The sequence below is a fragment of the Indicator indicator genome, chromosome 24, assembly GCF_027791375.1.
Source record: "Indicator indicator isolate 239-I01 chromosome 24, UM_Iind_1.1, whole genome shotgun sequence".
In the NCBI taxonomy this organism is placed as follows: Eukaryota; Metazoa; Chordata; class Aves; order Piciformes; family Indicatoridae; genus Indicator; species Indicator indicator.
Window position 1 is genome coordinate 10,632,215 of NC_072033.1, and position 17,639 is coordinate 10,649,853.

Genomic DNA, 17,639 nt, shown 5'->3' on the forward strand with positions numbered 1-17,639 from the left:
TGTGGAGGCAGTGTGGTTTACCTTGAATTAGTCTGAACCATCATCATTGCTGTATAAACTGTGTTGTTGACTAACCCTTTCACAAGGAAGAGTCCAATAAAAGTAGTACCAGGGTAAGCTTTGGGTAGCTCGTCTACCCCATGAGACTGCTTATTAGCTACAACAAGAGAAAGCAACTGAAAACATACTAAGTTCTAACACACATGGTCATGTAAAAATTCATTTATTAAATGCAATTAGCAATGCCAGTTACTAACATTTGACATGGCACTGATTTGCCACTTAGCAAGTGGCTCCCTTTTGTGGCAATTTAAACTTTGCCCCTTTAGGAGAAAAATGGCACAGCCAATCACATAGTAAAGCAGGAAATGTGAGCAAAGGCAAGAATAACTAACTAAAATGTGTTTAAACTTTGCCTATAATCAAAGCAATTCCTGTTACCATTTTGGTTGACTAAAACCAGCATTGTTTCATCAGGAGGGCAAGGAAACAACAGGAGTTTTAGTTTTTGAATTTATGTCCAGATTTAGCTTTGTTTTTTCCATTTACATCATGGTGAGATATTTGCTCAGTACTGTCAGAAAATTCAGTGTAAGCAGTAGACCCAAATATTGACTAGAAAGGAGAAAGTATACTCAGTCTATATAATTGGTATTAAAAAAAAAAAAAAAAAAATCAATTTACAGAAAGAGTTTCTGTGTTTTAAGTCAGTATGTATGCATCCAGGCAAACAACTTTTTCATAGGTGTATTATCTTTACATTGTAAATAATTACATGCAGGCAGCTCTGTATTTACTTACTGTAAACACAGTGTGTGTTGCTCTCTGGGCTAATTTTGCTGAGCTGCTCAATAGTGTTGAACTGTGAAAGCATTTTAGACTACTATTTCTTAAACAGGAAAAGGTTGTGCTGGGAAGGTTCCAAACCATGTAGTTCTAAACAGAAAGATCTACAATGTAGAATCAAGGAAGTACAGGATCTCCATATGCACAGTCTTCTTCAATAGCAAGATTGTAGTCACCTCCTCTTCCACCTTTATATGCACTTGTCACAATTCTCAGCCACCCTCTTTCACCCTGTAAAGAATTAATTTTTATTGTGAATTAGAAAGTATAACTATAGAAAATTTATGCTATTTGGTCTGTTCTGTCTTCCAAATATGAAGAATTTAAGTGAATCTAGATATTCACTCAAGATTAAGTGCAGCATAGGGTTCACAGGGTAACTTTGTTTAAAAGGCCATCTACTTTGGTGATTTTACACCTATTCCAGGTATACAACTGGATTTTTTGCCTACAGTTAACAGGAATATCCTTGTCTTAAGATTAGTTTTCTTTTTTTTTTAAGTGCTAGTCTAGTTCAAAGAAAGTTTTGCTTTTCCTGTCCACAGGCTAGCTTCCTATTTCCAAGTGAAAACTCCCACCTTTCTAAAAATCCCTCCTCAAATGTTTGTTCCCGTTTCCTTACCCAGGGTTCACCCCATGAGTTACGAACAATCCAGTATTCTGTGCCGTTTTCTACGCCCCAGCCAGCCACAGATACAATGTGATTGACCACGGGTGAGGGGTTGTACTCTGTGTAAAGTCCTCCAGTGTAAGCGTCCAACTTTTCAGTAGCCATTATGCCACAGCTGTAATAAAAGAGAAAGCATTTTAAAAAAGGGGATCAGGGCAGGGGCCTGCCTGAAAACCAGTGGGTTTTTTACATTAGCTCGTTTGTAGGTAAATGGAGCTCTGAAGCCAAAGTCTGCACATTAGTGCAGGGCTGCTAGCATATGCTAGAGAAGTACACTTCAGTCAGACTGAGTTTCCTGTATTTCAAATCCCAGTATTACTAGTGGATATATTTTTTTTTTTTAAATCATTTGAGGTTGTTGATTTTCTGTAGTGTGTTTTTGTTTGTTGTTGGGTTTTTTGTGTGGGGGTTGTTTCTGTTATTGTTTTGTTTGTTGATTTGGGGGTTTTGTTTGGTTGTTTTTTTACCTAATTGGTCCATTAGTATAGATTTCTGCCATCATTTTTTCTCTTCCACTGACAGACCCATAGTCAGCAACTTTCCAGAGAGTGTAATTCTTTATCACATGGCATTCTCCAAAAGTGACACAAGTTCCACACTGGTTAAACTTCTTACACTCTACAAAACAAAAGTGAGAATTAAAGAAGAGAATTAATAATATGACACTAAGCTTTTTTTCTTTTCAATTATTTGAGGCCAGTATTAAGAGTAGTGGCTAAATGATACTCTCCTTCAAGTCCCTGCATTCACAAGTTACTATTCTTTACTTCAAAGGCATAAGTTGTTCAAGGAGGAAGTGTTTTAGATGTGCTTTTCCACAGAAACTATTCTGGTCATACATGACCAGACAAAAGTTGCATTTCTCCTTTGTTTAGCTGGAGGTGACATTTGTAATTATTTCAGTACATTAGAGATTAGATAACACAAACAAGAGATAAAGTTAAAACAATTTAGCTGTGCAAACTTGTCTGGACGTGATTTAATACTATGCTGTCTAGCCAGAGTAAAAAGAGACACACACAGCCCTGTAAAGAAAACCTGTTCTGTCAGGTACTACACTGAAAGTCAGGAACCACTGCACTGGAAACCCACAAAACTACTTTTTTTCTTTTTAAATATTTTTATGTTAAGATCTGTTGAACCTGACATGAAGCCTTACAGCAAAGCAAATAGGCATCATACTTTGATCCTTAGCTTGGTAGTTGTTGCAGGTCTCATCTGGAATGCCATGGTCATGGGCATACATCCAAACACCTGAGTGGTCTCCACCCTCACAGGATCCTGCATCAGCACAGTCAATCACATTCTGAACAGAGAGATAAGCAGAAGGCCATGCACCTTTCCTCTTTATGTTGATTCGATCTGTAAGGACAAGAAATTACGGGGTTTTAGTGGAATGTATGGGTAGTTGAACATTGCAACTTTGTAATTAGCATTAAGCCTGTCTCTTTCATTGAGCCTGCAACTTTGCAGGCAGCAGCACTTGTGGTTGGAAAAGCTTCTGTTAGAGACAGTGAGGCCCACAGTGTGTGAAGACTGTGTTATTGTGGGTTTCCATTAGAAGTTTTTTCCATTAAAAACTCAGCAGAAGTATACAGATGAGCGGGATGTTTAAGCCTTTAAAGTGCGCTAGATCTCTTCTAATTCAAGTCACAGCTTCTGAGAATTTCCAGATCTGTTTTCCTGGCTTTGACAGCAAAGGGTTTTCAAATACACATTATAAACCCATCTCTCACTAACCTCTTTTACAGGAGCAAAGATTTATGCATAAACCCATGTAGAGTTGTAAGCCCATGCAGCCTAGGTCTCTGGCTCTGAGAGACTTTACAAACTTTAAGCAAGGAAAAGCTTTCAGAACATTCTCACTGTTATGTCAACATTTCGCTGTTATCCTGCCATCTCAGACAGCCATTGCCATCCTCCTGCCTTATTTTGTCAGAAACAATGAGCTTACTTGGCAGAAAAGCTTCCTGGTGAGTATTTATAAACTGCTGCTCACAGTGCATTAACAGTCTTAACTGATGCCACTGTAGTACTTGTAATCCTATTATAGTACTAACAACATTCAACTATACTTGACAGATCTGGGAGGCATTATCCCCCCCAACCTCCCAGCAGCAGAAGGAATGAATGCTTTAACTACTGACAGCAGTTTAAAAAAATCATTATTTTTTTTAAATCAACCATGTAGACTTTCTGACATACCTATGCACACAATTCAGTTGAAACCAAAGTTACAGAACTAAGAAGTTGCTGTATTTTATCTGTCCTAGTACTTCACTACATCCTAGCAGGTTTCATATGTCTATATTCTTGTACTGCTTAACACTGGTCCTTTGTGGTTCCTTGCTTACATCTGCATTGTCTCCCCTTTTCTGCACACTTTCCTCTTTTTTCTGTGCACTTAATCCCCTTACAGCCTCCCTGTTCAAACAGTACCTCTGCAGGATGTTACTGTGGCATGCAAATCATCATCAGCCCTCCCTAGAGAAAATTTCTTCAGGTGAAGTAAATCTCTGCTTCCCTTTTCCCAATAGAAAAGGCTGATATCTCTCTGCTGAAGCTAGATTTGTCTGTGTTCTGTGACTCATTTGAATGACAGAGCTTCTGAAGCTGCCTGCAGGCCCTTCCCACAAGATGCAGCTGCTTTCATTTCCTCATATCCACTCATCCCTTGAGCAGCCCCTTGCTGCTGTAGATGCAGTGCAGCAAGCTGCAGTACCAAAAAGGGGAAGGAGACACATGACTGCTACCTTCTAATCTGCTACTACCATCACCTCTGAGAAGGGCAAAAAAAGCCAGGTCTTACTCCCTCTTACTCTGTCTTAACAGTTTAGCAGGAGTTCTGAAGGAACTCCTTCTGCAAGCAGCTTTTTAACCAAGCCAACATTCACACACACAATTTTGAGAGGGTGGGGACAGCCTTGCTCTGATAGTTTTCTCTGTTGAAACCAAACTGCCTTGCTTTCAGCTTGTGAATTTCCACTATTCCTAGTGTATTCAGAGAATCAGAATCATTTTGGTTGGAAGGGACCTTTAAGATTAAGTTCAACCATTAATCCATCATTGCTAGGTCACCACTCACCCATGTCACTCTGCACCACATCGACATGCTTTTTAAACCTGTCCAGAGACAATAGCTCCACCACTCCCTGGGGCAGTCTGTCCATCGCCTGACAACCCTTTCAGTGAAGAAATTTTCCTTAACGTCCAACCTAAACCTCCCCTGGCACCACTTGGGGTCCTTTCATCTTACTGCCTGATACTTGGGGGGAGAGACCAACTTCCACCTAGCTTCAACCTCCTTTCAGGTGGCTGCAGTAAGTAAGATTTCCCCTTCAGCCTCCTTTCCTCCAGACTAAACAACCTCAGCCAGTCCTCATTCACAGACGTCCCGCCGTCGGTTTTTGCCGCGTTAGTCTCTGCAGTAATTTGTCGCCTCATCTTCACACCAGCTGTTCTGCTGGCTGAAGACAACCTTCCTTTGCTTACTGATCTCTAAATGACAGGGGTTGCCCAGGTCGGCAGGTGGGCCGAGCCCCGCATACCTGCCAAGGCGCTGGTGCTGCCGTGCGCCCAGCAGGACCCGCAGTACTGCGGGATGTGCTGGTTCCGAGTGGTGCTGGCGTAGTTGATGCCGTTCACGCTCCGCCAGTCCCAGCTCTGGGGCAGCGCAGACACGTCCAGGTACTCGTGCGGGCGGGGATAGGTCCTATGTGGAGGAAGAAAATAAAACTAGCTCCCGCGCTGCATTTTAAGGCAAACCGAGGGGATTTTCGCCGAGGTTCGCGATGAGGCGGCGAACGGTTCACGTGACCGCGAGCAGCGTGACCGGTCCCGTGACCGCCGGTGGGCCCCGGGACCCCCACGCTCCGGGAGCCTCCGCGACCCGGCGGAGCAGCCTCCCAGGCAGCGGGGATCTAGGGCCGCCCCAGGTAGCGCCCCCGAGCTCCTCCGGGGCAACGGGGCCAGGGCCGCCCCGGAGAGTCCCTCCCGAGATCGGGCAATGCCGGATTTGCAACCCTTCCCTTCCCGTGCTGGCGAGCTCCGTCCCTGTGCCTGTCCAGACCCTTCCTCCGGGCTCCTCTCCGTGACGCCCTTTGGAGGGGGGCTGTGGAGGTGGCCTGGGCTATCCCGCTGCGAGGGGGCAGCCCCATGAAAGCGGCGGCACGGACAAAGCTCACCTCAGCCCGGGGGCCTTGCGCAGGGCCGGCTTGTAGCAGTGCTGCCCTTCCCTGAAGTAGAGGCCGGCGAGGGCGGCCGGGCAGAGGCAGCCGCAGAGCAGCAGCAGGGACGTGAGGCGCCAAGACAGTTCATCCATGCTGGGGGCGGCAGTACCTCCCACCACAGAGCGGCACCGGCGTTTGAGGGCGGTGGAGAAGCGAGCGGAGGCGGATGGTGGGCGGTGCCGGCGGGCGGAGTGCCCGGGGCTCGGCACAGCCCGGCTCTGTGCTCTCACCTGAGGGGGGAGGGATGCGGAGCCACCCTTCGGTTCCTCAGGTGGCTCATATCATCGTGTGTCTGATCACAGAATCATAGAGTCATTGCGGCTGGAGGAGACCGTGCCGGGTCGCCACTAAACCATGTCCCTCAGGCCACATCTGCATGGCTTTTAAACCCTTTCTAGGATGAGGATCCACCACTTCCCTGGGCAGCCTGTCCCAAGGCTTGACAACTCTTTCGTTGAAGACATTTTTCCTAATCTCCAACCTAAACCTCCCCTGGCACAACTTGAGGCCATTTTCTCTTGTTCCATCCTTGTTACTGGGAGAAGAGACTGACCCCCACCTCACTACAACCTCCTTTCAGGTAGGTGTAGAGGGCAAGCTCTCCCTCAGCCTCCTATTCTCTAGACTAAACAACTCCACTTCCCTGGACTCAGTAACAACAAATAGAGCATATACATTGCTAAGTCCATCCTATTTCACATGCTCAAAAAACCCACAAAATCCCCCCCCAACCAACCAAACAAACAAAAAAAAAACAAAACAAAAAACACCACCCCCACCCCCAACCTTTAAAAAAGCTTTTAAAGCTTTTGAATAGCTATTACAGCTCTTTATTGTGATGATACAAGATATCAAACAATCCTGTCTTGCTGTCCACACAGGATGTGTAATATGAAGACTTGTATCTGGGGCAGGTGCTGACCCTCTATTTGACTGGGTTCCTGTTTTCTTTACCTTTGGCCTAACACATCAGCATTGTGTAAGACTGCACCCAGTGACTGTGTGATGGCATAAAGCAGGCAGACTGGGGTTTTTTGTTTGGTTGGATTTTTTTGCTAGCCCTAACTTTCAAATTTCTCCAGCCCTTTTATGCTACAATTTACAGAAGAATGCAATCCAGTGTCCATTTTTTAGGCTCTTCTTTAGGGTTCAGGATATTTGAAGATGGTTTACTGACTGCTGCATGATTTAGTCTATAGTAAACCCAAATTCCTAATTTACCTGCAGAAGCTTTACGTATCTGTCTGCGTCTCCTTTCCATATGTTGGCTAGAGCTTTCATGTATGGTAAACAGGATTAGTAAACCACAGCCAGTTCTTCCCTCATAGCTTTTCTTCCTTAGCTCTCAATGCTTTTTGTAAAAGGTAGGTTTATTCACGTCACATTGTGAATAGAGAAATCGAGGCACTGAGAACCTCTACAACAAAGTGATCAGCATAGTAGGAGCTGAGCCTGACTGCTGGGCAATTGATTTTTTATCAGTTCATCAAATGATCCTAACTCAACAGCAGCTGAAGTTGTACCAGTAGGGCCCAAGTAAGGGCACTACCCAGCAGACGAATTCATGTGCTACAAGCAGTAATGTTTTGCGAGGTCATAAATCTGCCATCTGGGGAAGGTAGTAAATTGCTTGGCTGTTCAACTGCACCAAAACCTATTTGTTTAAACATAAGGGTTAAGGGTTCCTCACGCTGATGATAGCCTACAGTGGGCAGTCCTACCCGGTTGCCTTTGGGCCACCTGTCAGAGGGAGGCAATCTCTGAACATGTGAAGCAGGTGGTCTTTAGTGCCTGTGGAATGCAATGCTTTTTAGTATCTTTCTTGAGGATGATATTGCTAGCCCAGATTATTTGAAACTAGCGTCAGTGCATCTGGTATCCATTCACAGATCTCTCTAAAATTATCTGGTGGTCTGTAACCGGGCTTATCTCAACCTGAATAGGCTTCTCAACAATCTCCTCCATGAAGAACTAGTTCCTCCCAAGCAAACCACAATAAAAAAAAAATATATCCCCACTGTAGGCTATCATCAGTGTGAGGAACCCTTAACCCTTATGTTTAAACAAATAGGTTTTGGTGCAGTTGAACGGCCAAGCAATTTACTACCTTCCCCATGCTGCAGAGTGGTTCCCTGCACATGGCATTTGTTGCTAGTGGGTATTGTGCCATTATAAAACTCAAAAACCACAAAACATGAAAAATAGAAACAAACCAAACCAAACAATAACCAAAAAAGCCCTGGCTTGTTTATGGTCTCAATTTATACCCATTGCCAGGTCTTTGGTATCTAGGGCCCACTGTGAGGGCAATGGAAGCAGCGGGTGGCCTGATAATAAACACTGTGGGGCAGGCTGGTTATAGCTGTGCCCAATGCCAGGCTGCTCCTAATCTCCACAGTGCCAAAGGTCCCTTGGAGCCAGCCCTTCTACCGCCATCTCCTCTTTCTTTGGTGACGCTCACAGCACTAATCTGCAGTAGCACATGTTCAATGGCTGTGCCTGGGAAGCAAGCTCAGGCAGTTAACAGGTTTGAGGTTTGTCAGAGCTAAGGAATGACAGGCCTGAAGACAAATGTACAGAGAAATAGGCTTCTCATAGACCAGGTTTGGGATAAAGATACGCTTGGAGGTTCACAAAAATGCAGTTGGAGAGGAAAGGAAAAACAGGCACAAACCCACATTTGCCTCACAAAGCACCCCAGGTACCTTGTGTCATGTGCTGTAACTTTTGACTCTATAAGGAAGTGCTTCAGAGAAGATACTTGATTCCTGTGAGCTATTTTTAGCAAGACAAAACCAATGTTAAGGGATTGCACATTTCTTTCACTTCCCTTTTTTTCCCCCCTTCTCCTGTGAGATGGTCTCAGCAAGTACTTATATTGCTGAAGTTATTTTGCCAGTTTTTTTGGACAGTGAGTTAACAACTTCAGCCTCATAAATTGTTGCTATTGTAGATTAATACATTGCATATTTTCAGTAGTATTTATTTACTGACGGTAGCTCAGCAGAGGATGACAGAATGTTAGCTAGCCACTTTTTGTATTGTGCAATTCTGGTGCTAAACACTGCCAGGAGCAGTTGTCTGTTCCTCTGGTTGCTGGTGGAAGAAGTGGAAGTCATCTGTGGCGGGGAAGTCTGGAATAAGCTGATTTTTTCTTTTGAAACAATATGGACACTCAGAAATTCCTTATCTTCAGCAACCCATAGAGTGGTGACGTAGTTACTTTTAATGAGTCAAGTCCTTCTACTGTTGTCTTTTTTGTATAAAATAATTTAAAGGTGCTTTCCTAATTGTAGCTCCTTTTCCTGTCCTTTAAAGAAAAAGTTGCAAAGCACTGACAGTCATCTGACATATAATAAAACTACTACAAGTTTCCAGAGGATGGTCTGTTCTGGGTTTCTGCTGCTCAGTGATATTACTCCTGTTTATCAGCAGGCAACATGACTGTGTCATGTTTTGCTCAGCCTTGTATCATTTCCTTTAATGAAGTGAAACATTTCACACAGTGAGCGTTATAGTTCACTGGGACTGGCTTTTGACCTCTTCCATTTTCCTGGCAAGCTCTGAAATATTACATCTCAGGTATAAGAAAATAAATATAAGAAATACTGTGCTGCTTAATGGCAGAAAAGGAAAAGAGAGAAAGGGAGGAAAAGAAAGTGAGCACCTGTACAAGTTAGTCACAAGCTGATTCAGATTTTAGGTCAGCTGAAATCGATGGATTCTTGTTAAATGTTTAAGGAACATTTATCACTGACAGTGCAATTTTATGTTTTACAAAGTGCTTTTTTGTTATTGATCCTGTCCCTTTCCTCCATGCAGTAAGACACTAAGTGATGCTTATTAGTGAAATACAGGTTTGCCTGGCAACATGCTGCTTGATCATAGGAGGCTGCTGCTCAAGAGGTGGTATTATTGTGGGTGTTGTCCTACACAACTCATATGATGTTAAAATTTGAATTGTGGCAAAAGCACACATACTTAATAAATTAAGATTGGTCATTTTTGGCTATAATCTTTATATATGCATATATGTTTGTGCATATATACAATGTATAAAATGACATTAACAAAAATACAATGTGCACAGATATTCCTCAATCACAATTTGTTGCACAGAGAACTGGAATTAATTGTAAGGGGGTGCATGAGAGAATTTTCAAAGCCACTCAGTAATCTACCTGTTCTCCTGTACCCTATACCCAGCCAATTTGTCTCCTGGTGAAATGCTCTGCTGAGCAGCCTGAGGAGCTGGCTACTCCCCTTGCTGGCTGAGTGACAGTTACACCACTATAAAAAGGCCCCCTGGGGCAGACTGTGCTGGGTGTAGCTGATAGAGAAGCAGAAAGAGGGCTTGTTCTGGGGACTGCAAGTAGAAATCGTGTAGCCACCAACAGGTCTAAGCTACACAAAATGCGTGAAATTGTGCATCTCCAGATTGGCCAGTGTGGGAACCAAATTGGCTCTAAGGTAAGGTCTCTTTTCCATATTGGTCATTAGTACTAAGTTTGTAGCAGGTCAAATGTCATTACAGATGGGGACTTTTGGGTGGAACAATTACTTTGTTAAGTCAATGGTAGGATCCATGCCATGTTAGCGGTGAATATGAGTATTTCACTAGGAAAGTCAGAAGATGGGCTTGGTCCTTGTGCAAAGGTTAATGTTAAGACTGTCAAAAAATAAAGCACCTGCAATAACTATGGTGCAGCGAGTGTAAGTGCTCCAGAGCATTCCTGCTGGGACTCGTTTTCCCAGGGACAATAATCTAGTCTGCAAAATACTGGGACTAGTGAAGGATCCATGAATTCCAGGACTGCAAAGCTGTAATGCCATACAGAAGGAATTCTGCCACATTACAATTATTAATAACAGGCCATTACCCATTCTATCAATAACCAACTAGGTTTTTCTAAGAGTGTCACAAAGTGCAGTTAAAGATTCCTGCTTAAGTGCTCTTTTGCAAGAGGCAGTCATGTCATTGGGAGTATTTTGGTGTGGATCTGAGGTATCTTTGAAGATACAAGATAGTTCTGTCGTGTTCTTCCTCCATTTCTTGTTCCTACAAATCTCACCTTGATTCCTTTTATTAGAACATGAAGATGTTGATGGACAGAGAATGTCAGGTTAGACCCAAATAATTTGAATGCAGCCACTGTGACAATTGAAAAGTTTGTGGTTTTTTTTTTTCTGTTGCCATTGAACATCACTTATTTCCAGTAAGACCTGTAGAAAAGTGCACACACACAGAGTAATGCAGCACACATGTTGACAATGGTGTATTTTTACACTCAAAATGCTGCTAAAAGAGGAGGCCTTTACAATTAAAATAGGCTGGTCATTATTGTTGGTGGGTGTGTCTGCATTAACAGTGCCGTGGCTGCTGCCTAGATAAGAGCCCAAGTACAAGCCATCCATATGAATGTCAAGATAGGCTGTCCAAGACCAACAGCTGTTTGTGGAAAGCATTGCTCACATACAAACTTGTCTGAGCTGGCTTTGCCATGCCACAGTCCCACTTGTGCGTAACAGGCCCGAAAGCTGCCCTCCCTAATCCATGCTACACCCCACACCTCCTGACTTTTATGTAGTTCATACCAACTAGTACCTGTGTTATTTAACATCACTTTTATTTTACTATAAAGGGAACAAACTGAGGGTCTCCATCTCTTAGTGCATGGGTGATAGCTAAGCAGTACAAATGACCTTGAACTTAGTAGAGGAATGAGGAGAGGAGGATCCCTGCTCTGATGCAGTATGTAAATGGAAAAAGACCCCCTGGCTTGGGGCGCAGTTCCCACTTTCTGTGCAGTTAGGCAAAAGTGCAGCAGAGCTAGTGCTGAGCACATTGTGCTGAAAAAAAAAACCCATAATCTTTGTGAGTGTATTGAACCTTTTTCCCTTTTCAGTTCTGGGAGGTGATAAGTGATGAACATGGGATTGACATCGCTGGAAACTACCGTGGGGGTGCATCGCTGCAGCTTGAGCGAATTAATGTGTACTTCAATGAGGCTTACTGTAAGTGCTCAGCAATTTTAGGGTGTTGGCAAAGCAATCTGCAGAGCCAACATGAAGATTAAAATAAGTAATTAAAAATAAAAATCCCCAAATCACTGGAGGTGGGTTGGATTTTTCAGAGTAGATTCTAAGCCTAGCTCTGACTTCTAACAGTAATTGTTCACACTAATTTTCTTTTGTCCTAGCCCATAAATATGTGCCCCGTTCTATCTTGGTGGACCTGGAACCTGGTACAATGGACAGCGTACGATCCAGCAAAATAGGCCCACTCTTCCGGCCTGACAATTTTATTCATGGTATGTGCAGCACGCGGCCAGCAAACTAACTAGAGTCAACTGTCCCCAAACCACCTTTTAACTCTCATCTTTGCAGCTTTTAGAAATTCTCTTCTTAATTATGTGGCTGTTGTTTCTGTAATTCTGTTCACAGGCAATTCAGGTGCTGGAAACAACTGGGCTAAGGGTCATTACACAGAAGGTGCTGAACTGATTGAAAATGTCATGGATGTGGTCAGGAATGAGTGCGAGAGCTGTGACTGCCTTCAGGGATTCCAGCTCATCCATTCGCTGGGTGGTGGCACAGGCTCAGGTATGGGCACGCTCCTCATCAACAAAATCAGAGAAGAATATCCCGACAGGATTATGAACACTTTCAGCGTTGTGCCTTCACCCAAAGTATCTGACACAGTTGTAGAGCCATATAATGCCATCCTCTCCATCCATCAGCTAATAGAGAACACAGATGAAACCTTTTGCATTGACAATGAAGCTCTATATGACATATGCTTTAGAACTTTAAAGCTCACCAATCCCACATATGGAGACCTCAACCACTTAGTGTCCCTAACGATGAGCGGTGTCACAACCTCACTCCGTTTTCCTGGGCAGCTGAATGCAGATCTGAGGAAGCTGGCTGTTAACATGGTGCCCTTTCCTCGCCTGCATTTCTTTATGCCAGGCTTTGCTCCACTGACAGCTCGAGGCAGCCAACAGTACAGAGCCCTGTCAGTGCCAGAGCTTACTCAACAGATGTTTGATGCACGCAACATGATGGCAGCTTGTGACCCTCGTCGTGGACGTTACTTGACTGTGGCATGCATCTTCAGAGGCCGAATGTCTACCAGAGAAGTGGATGAGCAGTTGCTGTCTGTCCAGACCAAGAATAGTTCCTACTTTGTGGAGTGGATCCCTAATAATGTCAAAGTGGCTGTGTGTGACATACCACCACGAGGGCTGAAGATGGCAGCTACCTTCATTGGCAATAACACAGCCATTCAGGAGCTCTTCATCAGAGTTTCCGAACAGTTCTCAGCAATGTTCAGAAGAAAAGCATTTCTCCACTGGTATACTGGTGAAGGAATGGATGAGATGGAGTTCTCTGAAGCAGAAGGTAACACCAATGATCTTGTGTCCGAGTACCAACAGTACCAAGATGCAACAGCAGATGTCGAGGAATATGAAGAGGTAGAAGTGGAAGCCAGCCCAGAAAAGGAAGCAGCATAAAAACAATGGTAATATCAAAACACTCTCCAAAGAAGCCTGTTGACACTCACTAAAGCAATAGCCATCATTCACATATTGAAAATAGCACCTTTCTTAAGAGTTTTTTTCTATGCATCTGGCCACATATATCCACTATCCCAATACAGTGCTTTTGAAATTAATGGCAGCTGTGATTTACTCTCCTAAACTGTTGACACTGAACCTCTCCAAAACAGAGCCACCATGAAGATAAGCTGGCTCACAAGCCTTTCTTGTAAATGTACTCACTTTTAGAGTATTAGCGTCAGAGAATGAATGTAATATACAGCCTTTCTGCCTCTGTATATAGACCAGGAACAGAAGCCACAGCAAAATATGCTATCATCAGCTCATCACATTTATTTATTCTCAGGTAAACAGTCTGTGTTTCATTTCTGAACGTGTCACTGGTTTAGGACACATGTACTTCTGTAAGGCCTGTAAAGGCAGCACTGATTTTGTTACACACTCCATGGACTGATGCAGACCTGCAGATAATTTAGTGCCTTATGTTGCAGAGGGAAGAACAAGGGCAAAAGACTGAATATGCACATTTTTATTTTTTTTAAAAGTACATCAGTAGTTCTATTACATTGCTGGCTTATATTATTGCAGTGCTTGTATTCATGATCATTGTGTGGTTTGTTTCTATTTCAAGCTATAGATTGATTTGTATTAGCATACAAAGTTGTGGACACTGTTACAAGTTTTAATGTGGCTTTTTTTTCCCCTATGTAGTAACCACTGTACATTTTCTTCCTGTCTCTCAGTACAGCAAAATGGATAGAATGGTTTGCAGCTAGATAGATAATTTCAACAGCAATCACTAAATCAAAAACATATCTTGACCTCAGGAAAGAAAGGTTTCTTGCCAGTCACAGCCATCTATTTCACACTGCATTTGTAACATTCTTTAAAATAAAAACTATATACCAAGCTATGAACTACTTTACTACTTGAAACATTTCATAGACAAAAGTCATAGTTTATTCTTCTAAGGACTAATTTTAAATTACATTTAAAAAAAAACCAGCTTGTTTTACTATACTCTTAGATGAGTTTACTATACTCTGAAGAAAGTGATGCCTCCTGCAGCTGAAGTGTCCAGGTGAACAGCCCTGGTGCCAGCTCTTTAAGCATGCTGCATTTCTTCCTGTGCAGGGGGAAAGTCCTGTACTTGCTGTGAAGACACACAGCAGCAGGAACATGCAAGCAGCTCCCTCAGCCAGCACAGGTGGAGTATGATGTTGTCCCCTAGCCACAAGCAGATGGAGTCTTACCCTATCTATCCCAGAGAATGCATGTCACTCTCCCCCCAGTAAAGTGACACAGTGGTAAAACAAAGGATGACCAATGGCTGAGATCTGAGTATGGTCCAGAAAATCCTGCACCTCCTTCTCCACCCAGGTCTTCAACTCCCACTTCACAGGTCAGTGTTCCAGACAGCTTTGGAGACTGGATCCTGTGCAGCACATCCACTGTAGAATATCTTGTCTTTAATTTAGTCATAATCCCCAAGTCTCGTCGAATTGTTTTTCCCAGAGTTAGTCTTCTTCTAAGCCCATGAGGAACACTACGATGATACAGAATTTTAAAGCCAACAGTGTACCACCTCCAGCAGAGAGAGATGACAGAAGTATTTTTAATTATTAAAATTATATGCCTATATTATCTTCTCACATAGATTTTAGTGAGAAAAACTGTTTTCCAAAGTAATCATTAATCACTGAAATGAAGTGGGCAGAAAAGTTTTAAACAATGAAATCTCTCTTCCGTTTATGTACCTGAAATATGAGCATGAAATCCAACAAGAGATTTGCCTTGAAAATAAATGTTGCTACTGAAACTATTTTAAAACAAGTGAAATCAAACAAGTGAAACAGAAATGTCTCTGGAATGTGGAGTGCTTTGGGGAGAAACAACACTTCACACACATTATAATTTAACAGAAATTGGATTTATTAGCATGCTCATTTACATAGTGGCAAGTTCTGCAGTTAATGTGATGACATTATATTGCAGTCTTGAGCTTGCCTACAGCTCTGCAGTTTGCTGTAATTCACCACAAATCAGCTCCTATGAGAGATTTAAAATACAAGTTATTTGAATCAATATGTACAAGGTACGCCTCAATAATTTAATACAACATATAATAAAAAATATATATAATATTTAATCTCAGATCAGAAGAAGCTGCTCTACTTAGATGTCAGCTGCTCATGATGCATGCAATGTCACAAATAAAAGTATAAGCAGTACCTGTCTTTCACACACAGCTGATAACCCTTACACAAATTAAGTCTTCTGATGAGGGGAACTGTAGTTCAGGGAGTCTGTCTCTTGGCTTGGTAAAGCAAGGGACAAGAAACCTATGAAGACTGCTACAGAAACCCAGGTGTTTTGTGTATATCCGTATGAACTCCGACTAAACCTCAAATCGTTCAAAGCAGGGCTTGATGGATAGTACATCTCCCTCTACTGAACTAGTAAGATGAAGCAGCTTCCTATCCCACACCGTCATCAGGATGCAGCGACACCCGCACGCACTGGCACTAAACCAGTCACGGATCTGGTCCCGTTTCACGCATGACGACAAGAACCGATTATCCACATCTAGCAAGAAAGAAACCAAGCAGCTACGGAGCACCATTAACCCGACCCACACTGGGAAGCAACGCTCCGCGTGTAAAGAAATACGACGCTCGCCAGCCCGCTCATTTTACTTACATCTTATTCCTTCTTGGGTTTTACTGTTTTCACAGTGGCCATTGCCGCCCTCTCTGCCTCTGCTTTGTACTGAGGCTTCATGGCCGCTCTAACAACCTGGGCACAGATCTGGGAATACCGGATGTAACTAAAGACGGGAGAGAAAGAGAAAGGGAACGAAGGTGAGACTCGAATCCGTCCCGAAAGCGTCCCCGCCCCCTGCAGAGGCACAGCGGTGACCCCGACAGCCCTCCCTGCGTGGCCCTCGCCTCCGGCCGCTGCAGGACGACGCAAGGACGACGCGAGAGGCATCTTGTCGGCCCAGGCGCGTACCTGAGCCCGGCCTGCCGCCAGTAGGCCACCATGGCTGCAATTGCAAGAAACACGGGGCAAACACCAGCTCCACTCCCGGGCAAAGCAAGGTCAGCGCCCACCGGAACGGGAAATTCCCCGTGCTGCTCCCTAGCCAATCTAAAAGCAGAAATAATCTTCTCGCCAATTGGAATGCGAATTACCTCAGGGAGTCTCACCAATGGCAACTACCCAGCCGCTCCTCCAGTCACAAGCACCCTCCTCTGGCAGCGACCAATCAGAGGGCTGGATAAGACAAGCGACTCCCGCCTTTTCCTCCCGAGGAGCCCCGGCCGCGGCCCGGCCGCTTACCCTCAGCCGCTCGAGCTCCGTTATGGCGCACAGCGGGCAGGCGGGAGGTGGTTATTGGGGTGGGGGTGTTGTCCTGGCGCAGACACGGGGTCAGTACGACACCACACTACACCCACCTGTTCATCCTGGTTCTCCGCAGCAGAAAGTTTGGGAAAGGTTTGGAAGGTGTCAGCTCTGCTTCCAGGTGTGGCCAGCTAGGGCCTAGCTCGGCGTTCCTGAAGAGCGGGCTTGTGGGCGGACGTGTAGTCTTCCGTGGTTCAGAGGCGGAAATTTGCCAGAAACACACTATACATCATGGAATCATACAGTTATTTAGGTAAGGAAGGATCTTTAAGATCATCGAGTCCATCTGAAAGCACTAGCAAATCCCCAGAAATTAAAGCCTGACTCTGTGAAGCTAATGGTTGGTTATATATCACTTAGCTTAGTTACAGATTAACTAATTTCTAAGTATCCCTGTTGCAATCTAAGAATCCGAGGAAGCGGTTAAAATCAAACACACATACACACACACACACCCATCCACAAAACACCCCAGCTACATCAGTTGTTGCTGCCTCTCTATTCCATCAATTCTTAGTTTTTTCCAGATAAGACTAAAGAAAAATTGGTTCACAGACATGGGGAGCCAGCAATTTGTATAAATAAAGACTGTCTTCAATTTGGAGTTTTAATCTGTGGTGACCAAGCTGTGCCATATTCAGAGCTACACCTTGTCAGACATGGTGCCTTTAGAGTGGGGTTCTTGGGGATGTAAGTTTATGCACACACCTAAGATTTGTTCAATTATTTGCTCTAAACAAACGTGTAAAAGACAACACAGCAAATTAGGGGAGATTATTATCTAACGACATGATGGAAAAATTGACAGTTTTGCATGCATAATAAGTGAAAAGTTATGAGAAGATTCAGTTGATGGTTGATAAAAAATCAATTTGGTAATTTCAATAATGAGGACTGAAGACTTAAAGAGATTATAGATTGGGTGTT

General features: G+C 43.7%; 3 protein-coding genes across 6 annotated transcripts; 1 reads left to right on the forward strand and 2 right to left on the reverse strand.

Moving 5' to 3' along the window:
• Positions 1 to 673: 673 nt before the first annotated feature.
• Positions 674 to 7,026, reverse strand: CTSZ (cathepsin Z). Its single transcript, XM_054391738.1, has 7 exons — positions 6,967 to 7,026; positions 5,701 to 5,975; positions 5,065 to 5,228; positions 2,699 to 2,878; positions 1,984 to 2,134; positions 1,469 to 1,631; positions 674 to 1,077 (listed from the first exon to the last, which is right to left on the reverse strand). The coding sequence occupies exons 1-7, from the start codon at positions 7,024 to 7,026 to the stop codon at positions 964 to 966; spliced, it is 1,107 nt and encodes a 368-aa protein (XP_054247713.1). The 3' UTR covers positions 674 to 963.
• Positions 7,027 to 10,093: 3,067 nt separating this feature from the next.
• Positions 10,094 to 14,198, forward strand: TUBB1 (tubulin beta 1 class VI). Of its 4 annotated transcripts, XM_054392106.1 has the most exons (5): positions 10,094 to 10,215; positions 11,652 to 11,760; positions 11,946 to 12,056; positions 12,190 to 12,282; positions 12,889 to 14,198. In XM_054392106.1, exons 1-5 carry the CDS (start codon positions 10,159 to 10,161, stop codon positions 13,260 to 13,262), a joined length of 744 nt encoding a protein of 247 aa, XP_054248081.1. In that variant the 5' UTR covers positions 10,094 to 10,158; the 3' UTR covers positions 13,263 to 14,198. The 4 variants fall into 4 exon arrangements, with proteins under 4 accessions (XP_054248081.1, XP_054248078.1, XP_054248079.1 ...); XM_054392103.1 differs by having other exon boundaries at positions 12,190 to 14,198; XM_054392104.1 differs by lacking the exon at positions 11,946 to 12,056 and having other exon boundaries at positions 12,190 to 14,198.
• A 1,023-nt stretch (positions 14,199 to 15,221) lies between these two features.
• ATP5F1E (ATP synthase F1 subunit epsilon) lies at positions 15,222 to 16,452 on the reverse strand. Its single transcript, XM_054391991.1, has 3 exons — positions 16,320 to 16,452; positions 16,008 to 16,134; positions 15,222 to 15,356 (listed from the first exon to the last, which is right to left on the reverse strand). Exons 1-2 carry the CDS (start codon positions 16,349 to 16,351, stop codon positions 16,011 to 16,013), a joined length of 156 nt encoding a protein of 51 aa, XP_054247966.1. The 5' UTR covers positions 16,352 to 16,452; the 3' UTR covers positions 15,222 to 15,356; positions 16,008 to 16,010.
• Between the last annotated feature and the right edge of the window lie 1,187 nt (positions 16,453 to 17,639).

What these genes read in the sequence shown, in the direction of transcription:
- ATP5F1E (XM_054391991.1), bottom strand. Translation starts at nt 16,351, where the DNA reads ATGGTGGCCTACTGGCGGCAGGCCGGGCTCAG. An exon ending in TGGCGGCAGGCCGGGCTCAG is followed by an intron (nt 16,135 to 16,319) that starts GTACGCGCCTGG and finishes TCCCGTCTTTAG; the next exon opens with TTACATCCGGTATTCCCAGA.
- CTSZ (XM_054391738.1), bottom strand. Translation starts at nt 7,026, where the DNA reads ATGAAAGCTCTAGCCAACATATGGAAAGGAGACGCAGACAGATACGTA. An exon ending in CGCAAGGCCCCCGGGCTGAG is followed by an intron (nt 5,229 to 5,700) that starts GTGAGCTTTGTC and finishes TCCTCCACATAG; the next exon opens with GACCTATCCCCGCCCGCACG. An exon ending in CAGCACCAGCGCCTTGGCAG is followed by an intron (nt 2,879 to 5,064) that starts GTATGCGGGGCT and finishes TTGTCCTTACAG; the next exon opens with ATCGAATCAACATAAAGAGG.
- TUBB1 (XM_054392103.1), top strand. Translation starts at nt 10,159, where the DNA reads ATGCGTGAAATTGTGCATCTCCAGATTGGCCAGTGTGGGAACCAAATT. An exon ending in GGAACCAAATTGGCTCTAAG is followed by an intron (nt 10,216 to 11,651) that starts GTAAGGTCTCTT and finishes TTCCCTTTTCAG; the next exon opens with TTCTGGGAGGTGATAAGTGA. An exon ending in GTACTTCAATGAGGCTTACT is followed by an intron (nt 11,761 to 11,945) that starts GTAAGTGCTCAG and finishes CTTTTGTCCTAG; the next exon opens with CCCATAAATATGTGCCCCGT.